Source organism: Nomascus leucogenys, chromosome 25 (genome assembly GCF_006542625.1).
Source record: "Nomascus leucogenys isolate Asia chromosome 25, Asia_NLE_v1, whole genome shotgun sequence".
Lineage (NCBI taxonomy): Eukaryota > Metazoa > Chordata > Mammalia > Primates > Hylobatidae > Nomascus > Nomascus leucogenys.
The window spans coordinates 28,571,316-28,581,398 of NC_044405.1; the positions used below are offsets into that span (position 1 = coordinate 28,571,316).

General features: G+C 50.1%; 1 protein-coding gene across 1 annotated transcript in view; it reads left to right on the forward strand.

The window, feature by feature from the left end:
- Positions 1 to 5,473, forward strand: part of RRP1B (ribosomal RNA processing 1B) — a 36,925-nt gene extending 31,452 nt beyond the window's left edge. The window contains exons 15-16 of the mRNA XM_030806206.1: positions 832 to 895; positions 2,571 to 5,473. Coding sequence (XP_030662066.1) covers positions 832 to 895; positions 2,571 to 2,764 — 258 coding nt within the window. The 3' untranslated portion in view covers positions 2,765 to 5,473. The remainder of the gene's footprint in view (positions 1 to 831; positions 896 to 2,570) is intronic.
- The last annotated feature ends 4,610 nt before the right edge of the window (positions 5,474 to 10,083 follow it).

Below are 10,083 nucleotides of genomic sequence, written 5' to 3' on the forward strand. Positions count from 1 at the left end.
CTGAGGGATCACAGTCGGGAAGGGGACTTTGAGGGGCGGTTGATCCACACATTCTGCCTCCCAGGGCTTCCTGCTCAGGGTTTGCAGAAACCAGTTTTCTCTCGTGAAATGTCACAGTGTTAAACGCAAGTGGTGCAAGTCAGCAGTAGGAGGTCCACACAGAAATGTGGGTCAGAGCGGGAACTTGAGGAAGTACTTCCTAATGCGGGCTGGATCCGCTTCCAGGCATGTCAGTAGGAAAGAAGATAGTTGATTGTGGTGAACTGTTGGAATATGCAGATAGCTCGGAGTCCTTGTGCACAAAAAGCTGGAAATTGTATGTCCATTGTCCATTGAAGTGAGATTCCATCATAGGCATCGTCTCATCGACATCATAGAGCCTTCAAGTTAGAACTTCAGAACTCTCCAGCAAAAGGCAGAGGAGTCTTGGCATTTGTCCTCACGGGTTCTCAGTGGTGAACTGTTTTTAGGACAGTTCAGGCATCCTCACTGTTTGCCTTTCTTCCCTGGATCGTAGAACCCCGCAGTGGTGATGAGGCAGTGACCGCAGATGGGCCAAGAGTGTGGGCACCACTGACCCTGAGCTGGGGGAGGTGCACGTGTAGCACGCTGGGAAGGACAGAGGGTGGTCCTGGTGAAGCCCCGACACGACGGTTGGTTTCAGTCTTGGCCACAGTCCCTTTGGCCTCTCCCTATATGTGCCACTCAGTGAGCAGCATTGTAGGCGGCGTCCCCTCCAGGGCAGGTTCTCCAGAAAAATCTGACAGGGAGACTAAGCGCCTCCGTTGCACTTGCGTTACTCCTTTTGTTCCTGGTATTTCTCTTCTGCAGCTAAACAAGACACCGTCCAGCTCCAAGAAAGTCACCTTTGGGCTGAACAGAAACATGACTGCAGGTAAGTGGGGTTTAGCCGGCGGCAAGCTTCTCTGAAGCACAGCTGCGGCTCCTGGCGCGGCTCGCAGCCTGGTTCCGCAAGGCGGTCGGGGAAGAGAGGGGGTCCTAGCTCCTCACTGCCCATTTCTTTTTTTTTTTTTGAGACAGAGTCTCGCCACTCTGTCACCCAGGCTGCAGTGCAGTGGCGAGATCTTGGTTCACTGCAACCTCCGTCCCCCGGGTTCAAGCGATTCTCCTGCCTCAGCCTGCTGGGTAGCTGGGATCACAGGCGCATGCCATCACACCCAGCTCATTTTTGTATTTTTAGTAGAGATGGAGTTTCACCACGTCAGCCAGGCTGGTCTCAAACTCCTGACCTCAGGTGATCCGCCTGCCTCGGCCTCCCAAAGATCTGGGATTACAGGCGTAAGCCACCGAGCCCGACCCCTCACTGCCCGTTTCTGAGTTAGAAGGAAGCACCTATGTGTCTGTCCCTCGTCCTCAAAGGGCTGTGAGTGGGGTGCCAGTGGTGAGTGGGCAGCCAACTGCCTGGGACCTATTAAGAGAGGCTACCTGGTGAGACGTGATCCAAAAAGCCGTTTTCCCAAGTGTCTTTCTAAATACTGGAAGCCATCCCCCAGAGAGGCCATTTGAGATCATAGTGGTCCATCAGCTGTAGCTGTCTCTCTGCGAAACTTCGGAACCACTTGCTTCCTGGGGGACGGAGAAGGGTAACCCCTATCTTCCTACTTTTCATATTGGTGCCATCCATTCGAGTTGCTTTTACAAAGGAAACCAAAGTTTTAAAAAGTATTATAGGCCGGGCGCGGTGGCTCACGCCTGTAATCCCAGCACTTTGGGAGGCCAAGGTGGGCAGATCATGAGGTCAGGAGTTCGAGACCAGCCTGGCCAACATGGTAAAACCCCGTCTCCACTAAAAATACAAAAATTAGCTGGGCGCAGTGGCAAGCACCTGTAGTCTCAGCTACTCGAGAGGCTGAGGCAGGAGAATTGCTTGAACCCAGGAGATGGAGGTTGCAGTGAGCCAAGATCGTGCCACTGCACTCCAGCCTGGGTGACAGGCTGGGTGAGACTCCATCTCAAAAAAAAAAAAAAAAAAAAAAAAAAAGTATTATAACGAATTTAGGACCTGACTGTTGTTGGGAACTGCAAGTAATAGAGAGTATGTGTATGTGTGTGTGTACATGCACCAGTATGTATGTGTGTGTGCGTGTGCATGCGCACATGCGTGAGTGTGTATGTTTAGGGAGAAGAGACTCTCAGAGAGCCTGAGGAGCTCACCCAGCCTTTACAGCTGGAGAAAATGAACAGTACGAATCCTGCAGCTCCACACAGCACAGATTTGTCCCAGACACAAATGCCTGGTTCACCCACTGTCCAAAACACCCCCACCCCCTGTTCACCCTTCCAGGAGCCACCCTACCAGCAGCTCCCCTTGGTCTGTGCAGGCAGCCCTGGGCCCTCCCTTGGGAGGGTGAGTTGGGGCATGGGATGTGGCCTCGCTGCCCTCCTTCCCTCAGAAGGCTCTTGAGCCTGCTCTCTGTGGGGCCTTGAGATGGCCCTGCTTCGTCCTAGCAAATGGGTGGAGTCGGCACCCAGGCAGGATGCTGTCTAAGCTGTTGAAGGGACAGCTGTCGGACCCGCTTAATATGGGGCCTTGCTCTCATTTGGGACAGAATTCAAGAAGACAGACAAGAGTATCTTGGTCAGTCCCACGGGCCCTTCTCGAGTGGCCTTCGACCCTGAACAGAAGCCCCTCCACGGGGTGCTGAAGACCCCCACCAGCTCACCTGCCAGCTCACCCCTGGTGGCCAAGAAGCCCCTGACCACCACACCAAGGAGAAGGCCCAGGGCTATGGATTTCTTCTGAGGAGCAGCAGAGTCCCTTGTAAAAGACTGCTTTTGTACAGAATGCGCTATAAATTATACCTTTAAGAATGTGGGGCCTTTTTTATGATTTTATAAGTTCCCATGAGTTGTGTGCACGAGGTTCTGAAAGTGCCCACAGGCTGCTGCGTCCTGGCCCCTCTGTAGTGGCTGCGGGCGTCTTGGTTGAATCTTTTGCTACAAACCATGTTTGTGTTTGAGCTCTCCAGGATTTTACATTTTTGGGTAACCTCAGTGATTCCCATTGGTGTAGGAAATGAGAGCCTCTCTGAAGCTGAGGAGAGCACGTTGATCTGAACTTTAAATCAATCAGTGCTGTTGGCACAATGAAAGGTGGAACTGCACTTCTGTTGAGCTCTCAGTTCTGTGGAATTTGGTACTCATTACTGTATTCGCTGTACTAAGTTGGTTTCTGTTAGTCTTAACAGTCTGTTTTCTCTTAAAAGCATGTAGGGCTTCATTGCCATGTTCTGTGGGTGTTTGGCAGGTTACCGATGGGGAAGATTCTTGTCACAGAATCAGCAATACCATAGTTTTTCTACATGTGCTCAGCTGGGGGTGTGGACAGGTAGGGGTGGGGAAAGAAGAGGCTCTGTGTTCTGGGGGCTTTTTCTTCTCCTCCCCCTACCTGGTTTCCCTCCCTGTTTTCCTACCTCTACGGCAAGCCCAAAGTGTCTTCTCGGGAGCCCAGCGCAGCCCCCGGCTCTTACCCAGGACCCCGCCCCGTGCTGAGCCTTCTGCTGAGGTCCTTGCGTGGAGCACACTCATTCCTCCAAGCCCTTGCGCTCCCGTTTCTCTCTCTCCGTCCACGTTCCAGCCGAGTCACTGCCTGACCGGCTCCATGGCAGCTCCCCATCTTCCCTAGAGGCTGCCTGCGCATCTGGAGCCTGCGCTCCGGCTCAGCGACCTTTCCTGTCAAATGCGGAAGCGTGCACTTACAGTTTAGACAGTTCCCCTGTAAGTTCATTACAAGCACGGGCGGAAGGCACTCAGGCTTTAGTTGGAGAAACAGAAATAAGGCCTTCTTTTGAGCAGCGATTGCTCGATCATTGATCTGTTTGAGGAAGTGCCTGACCTGGGCCTGAGAGCTGGAGAAGGTGCAGATTCAGAGTGAGCGGCTCCTGAGGAGAGCCGCCAAGGCTGCGCGCCTTCTCCATGGCTTCCGCAGCTACCGTCTGCACCGTGAGAGGGCACGGGCGCACGGTTTGGGCTGGCTGGCTTGCAGCTCTCCCAGCCAGCCACGCTCTGCTCAGGCGTGGAAGTGAAAGCCGCCTCCTTCCCGTCATGTCCCCATACAGGAGCCTCGGTTTTTCAGCAAAACCCGGCCAGTCCCCTTCTCCACTGCTGCCTCCCAGCAGAGGGCGCCAGGTTCTCCAAGGTCCCAGCTATGGCTTTGGACAACGTGGCTTCGGCCCCTGGGATTGCAGAGTTGCATTGGGTTTACCTCGGTCTCACTCGTTCATAGAGCCAAGGGTGGGGTTTCACCTGCGAACATCAGACTGACTTGCCGGCGCCAAGAGCAGTTGACTCACTGATGAAGGCCCTGGTGAGGGAAAGCACTCGCTCTGTTCTTCGCCTACTCTGTAATCGTTTTGTCATAATGCGCCATGAAAAAAATGAATTAACTTGTGCTGTTAAATCGTCACTGTAATGAGAAGTCTTATGTACAACATACTTGTGGTGGCTGCATGGTTTAATGGCTGCATTGGATAGGATCTTCACATCACATTCAGAACCAAAACTGATACAGTGAAACAATTAAGGTGAGCAAATATTTTTAACTTTTCTTTTTTGTTTTTTAAGTTTCATTCTTCCTAGAATATTTTTCTAACAATTTTTATTTCAGCTTTAAAGATGGGTCATATAGCCAAACGGGCCATATAATCCAACATTGTTGAGATGTCTTAAGACATCTAAGGCAGAACTGGCACATTTGTTCTGCAGACTATTGCAGGAATGTTTCTCCTAGCATTTCTATATTATCTGTCCATTCTGAGGAACCAGTGAATGTCCTATAAACGCACCTCCTGTCAAAACCACACCTGAGAGGTCCTGGCTGGGAGTGACAGGGTGCTTCTTAGATTCTATTGGTCTTTCTCTCATTCTCCGAACTTACTCGTTTTTATGAGTAAGTCAACTAGGTTTACAGTCCCTTATTTTTAATGCCTAAGTTTTGACAGCAGGAAGAAAACAATTTTTTAAAAATTCTCATTACATAGATGCACAAGAATATGTCACATAAAGAAAATGTGTTTAGAATACCAGTTTTCTATTTAAGCATGATATTTTCCTAAGTAAAATTGCCAAGTGGACTTGGAAGTCCAGAAAAGAAAATAATTTACATTAATGCTGGTGATCTTAATAATATTTTGTGAAACGATGCTTCCCCCTTCTCCATGGTCTGTCAATTTTGTACAATTAGGTATCTGACTTTACAAGTTTGTTATCCTTTCTAATTTTTACTGAACTGAAAGCACAAAGAAGACTACACAGAAAAATCTGGAAACAGTTGCAGGTGTTGGGAGGAAGATGAAATCGAGCTGTCTTTTAACTTTTGTATGTGTTTTATCAGAATTTGCTGGACTATGCTGGCAAGGACTTTGTTTACGATCAAATTGTACTAGTGTCTGCAGGGTTTGTCAGTACTCGTCAAAGCCAAGTCCAATTAAAAAAAAAAGTCTTTGCCCTCCAATTTGTGTTTGATGTTGACTTTCAGTATGGGTAAAAATAGGCCTCTTTGGGAGCTGTTCCAGCACAGCAGAGTTGGGAAGACGCTGGTGTTGGTCAAGACTCTGGGTACCATTCTCTTCATCTCTCTGCTGCTGCCAGAGCCGCTGGGGGCGCTGCTCCGGGGATCTTCTCCGAGTGCTTGAAGCAGGCCTGACTGCGCACAAATGCTGTCGTGTCTAACACATCACTCCACAGGCCTACGCTTGTGACGATGAGCAGAGAATCATGCCAGTGTCCTGGGTGGAGATCCCCCGCTGCAGCCCAGAAACTGACTGCAGCTAGGGTAAGGCGGGCACGGGGGGGCTGGCACCCAGCACACAGCCTGTTCCAGCTAGGGTGAGGCGGGCACGGGGGGGCTGGTACCCGGCACACAGCCTGTTCCAGCTAGGATGAGGCGGGCACGGGGGGCTGGTACCCAGCAGACAGCCTGTTCCAGCTAGGGTGAGGCGGGCACGGGGGGCTGGTACCCAGCAGACAGCCTGTTGTGGGTGTTGGCAGTGGGTGTGGTCAGTGTCGGGCAAGCAGAGTACAGGCATGGCGCAGTCTTTATAGGCACACGTTCCCCAGAACAAATTTTTCACCTGTACTTTGGATCCCAGACAAGTCCACAGACAGGTGCTGAACAAGCAAGCAAACAAAAACCCTGGGCCGGGTGTGGCGGCTCACCCCAGTAATCTCAGCACTTGGGAGGCCTAGGCGGGCAAGTCGCTTGAGTCCAGGAGTTTGAGACCAGCCTGGGCAACATGGCAAAACCCTGTCCCTACAAAAAAAAAAAAATACAAATAATTAGCCAGGCATGGTGGCGTGCACCTGTAGTCCCCGCTACTTGGGGGCCTGAGGCAGGAGGATTGCTTGAACCTGGGAGGTCAAGGCTTCAGTGAGCTATGATCATACCACTGCACTCCAGCCTGGGTGACAAAATGAGACCCTGTCTTTTAAAAAAAAAAAAGAAAAAAGCCCTAGAGGAAGAAGGAAATCTGTTGTAATGTATTATTTAAAATGTCCAGTTTTCAACAAAAACAAGTTAAGACATTCAAAGAAACAAAAGAGTGTCACATACACTAGGAGCAGAGAGGCAATAGACACTGGCTTTGAGGGCACCCAGGTGCTGACCTTAGCAGACAAACTTCAACTAGCCATTATCAATATGTTCACAACACTAAAGGAAACCATATTTAAAGAAATAAAAGATGGGGCCGGGCGCACTGTCTCACGCCTGTAATCCCAGCACTTTGGGAGGCCGAGGCGGGTGGATCACCTGAGGTCAGGAGTTCGACACCAGCCTGGCCAATATGATGAAACCCCGTCTCTACTAAAAATACAAAAATTAGCCAGGGGGGCTGAGGCAGGAGAATCACTTGAACCTGAGAGGCAGAGGTTGCAGTGAGCCAAGATCGCACCCCTGCATTCCAGCCTGGGCAACAAGAGCGAAACGCCTGTCTCAAAAATAAAAATAAATAAAAGATAGTATGATGACAGTGTCTCATCAAATAATACCAATAGGTATTTTTAAAAGGAACCAAATAGAGATACAGATCTTAAAAAGCACAGTAAGAGAAATCAAAACTTCACTAGAGTTGAGACCCTCTAGTGAAGTTTTTATTTGTTATTGTAGATTTGACGGGGTAGAAGAAAGAATCAGCAAACTTGTAGATTAATAGAAATTATGTGATCTGGAAAAAAAAAATTGATGAACAGAGCTTCAGAAATGCAGGACCGCCAAGTGCTGCAGCACACATGGCAGCAGGACCGCAGGAGAAAAAATACTCAAAAAAAATCATGGCCAAAAACTTGCCAGCTTTGAGTTTATCTTCCTTGGAGTGTGTGGAGTTTCTTAGATGTGTACACTGATCAAAAACCGCACACATCTAAGTAACTCCACACCCTCCAACACCCAAACACAGCTGAAATGATGAAACTCAAAATGTTGAAAGACAAAACTTCAAAGCAACCAGAGGACTCATCACATACAAGAGAACCCCAGTAAGATTAAGATTTTTTTTTAACCTGATTCAGACATTTTTTCTGACTTCTCATCAGAAAAAAAAAAAAAAAATACACTGAAGGCAGGGATGAGATACTCAAAACGCTGACAGAAAAAAGCCAAGAGGCTTTCTTAAATTGAGGTGAAATTCACATAACCTTTTTTTTTTTTTTTTTTGAGACAGTCTTTGTCACGCAGGCTGGAGTGAGGTGGTGTGATCTCGGCTCATTGCAACCTCCACCTCCTGGGTTCAAGCAATTCTTGTGCCTTGGCCTCCAAGAAGCTGGGATTGCAGGCATGCGCCACTACACCCAGCTAATTTTTGTATTTTTAGTAGAGACAGGGTTTTGCCATGTTGGCCAGGCTGGTCTCGAACTCCTGGCCTCAAGTGATCTGCCCACCTTGGCCTCCCAAAGTGCTGGGGTTACAGGCGTGAGCTGCCGTGCCGAGTGGCATAATCATTGTTTAAAGTGTACAGTTCAGTGGCATTTACTGTTGGGAAAAGGGCTTGTGGGGTGCCTGTATAAACTGGCCATAAAAATATGGCACAGTAAGTTGTGGAAGCCACAAGAAGCCTCTGAGGAGGAAAGCCTCCTAATTGCCATCACGTTCCCATGCTCAGAGCGAGACCCGCTCTCTTATCTGTAAACACTGCGTTCAAGGAGAAAGACACTCCTTTGAAGCACTGGAATGTGGACAGACGTGCGAGCTCCTAGTTAAGCCCGCACCCACCAGCTACTGTCCAATAAGTTAAAGATATGCTGTTTGGGCACAAAGGAGATTCATTTAAACCGCTATTGCTATAGATTACGCCTATGACGTACTGCCTCCCTTTCACTGTTTTGCCCTGAACATCTGCTTCTTAGATCGAAGTGACTGTACTCAATAAATAGTGTGGAGACCAGAGCTTGGCGCCTTTTACAGCCTCCATTTTGCAACTGGCCCCCTGGCTCCCACCTTTATAAACTCTTAACCTGTCTCTTCTCATTCTTTTGTTTCCACCAGACTTGGGGTACCCTGCGGGTGATGTTGAGGCTGGTCTCCCACATTTAATATATTCACAGCGTTGTGAGACCACACCTCCATCTCCTGCAGGCATTTCATCACCCCAGGAGAAGGCCTGCACCCCCTGAGCAGTCAGCCCCGCTCCCCTCCTCGCCAGCACCTGGCAGCCAGCACTTTGTTTCTAGACATCCCCCCCCCCCCCCCCCCCCCCCCCCCCCCCCCCCCCCCCCCCCCCCCCCCCCCCCCCCCCCCCCCCCCCCCCCCCCCCAGCACCTGGCAGCCAGCACTTTGTGTTTCTAGATATTTCATGAGCGTGGACTCGTGCTCTATGTGGATTAATGTTTTGCCAAACGCGTCACCTGTCCCCCCTGGTGTGAGGATGTCTCTGAGGTTCCTGAGAGACTGGGCTGGCAGAGGATGTGCATGTTTCGTTTTAGAAGGTGCCATTCCCGGCCAGGTGCGGTGGCTCATGCCTGTAATCCCAGCACTTTGGGAGGCCAAGGCGGGCAGATCACAAGGTCAGGAGATAAGACCATCCTGGCCAACATGGTGAAACCCTGTCTCTACTAAAAATACACAAATTAGCTGGGCATGGTGGCATGTGCCTAGAGCCCCAGCTACTCTGGAGGCTGAGATGGGAGGATCTCTTGAGCCCAGGAGGTTAAGGCTGCAGTGAGCCATGACTGTGCCACTGCACTCCAGCCTGGGCGACAGAGCAAGACCCTGTCTCGAAGAAAAAAATAAAAATAAGTTATGGGCAATATGGCATTGGGTCCTCAAAGCACTCCAGCCTGCATTACCAGGTGACATTCCTCTCTATAACTACATCACCACGGTTACAGGAAACCAACTGACATCAAGGACATCTTCACACAAGTTCATGTTCAAATTTCCCCCAGCTGTTCTCAAAACATTTTTTCTTACCGGGAAATAACCAAGGATGTGCAGTGATTCTTGTCTAAAGTCTCTCTTCCAGAGCGTCTGCCCCTCATTTCTTCTGATACTGCATTCTTGAAGAGTGTGTCTAACTTTGACCCCACAGCCCAGTGGGTTGCCTCTGATTGCCCTGGGGACGATCTAGCAGGGTTGTGGCCTGTCCACTCTGTCACAGGGACCCCTGTGTGGGAAGTCCTGGACATCCAACGCCCCTGACGGTGCTCAGCCAGGTGATTGATGGCCTGGTTGCTATGCCAACTCCAACCTCAGCTTTCCAGCTTTCTCTAGGAAGGGATAATCCCCCTGGCTCAGCATCAGGACCCAAATCCAGAGCTCACAGGCTGGTTTCCCCGTGACTTGGTCCTAGTGCAGCTCAGGGCAGCACATGGGCTGGCGTCTTCCTGTGTGTCCAGGTGGGCAGCCCGAGGAGGCCTGTTCTCACCCAGCCAGGGTGCTGAGCTGGCACCGTGGGGACACAGCAGACTCCAAGAAGACATCATCTTCTCCCCAGAGCTCCTGCTTCTCAAGCACAAATTGTCATCTAACTTTAGTCTCTAAACTGTGGATCTACCTAGGACCCCAGAGATCAATAAATTCCAGGGTTAGCACAGCAGACAAGCAGACACATGGCTGGTTTTTGCAGCACC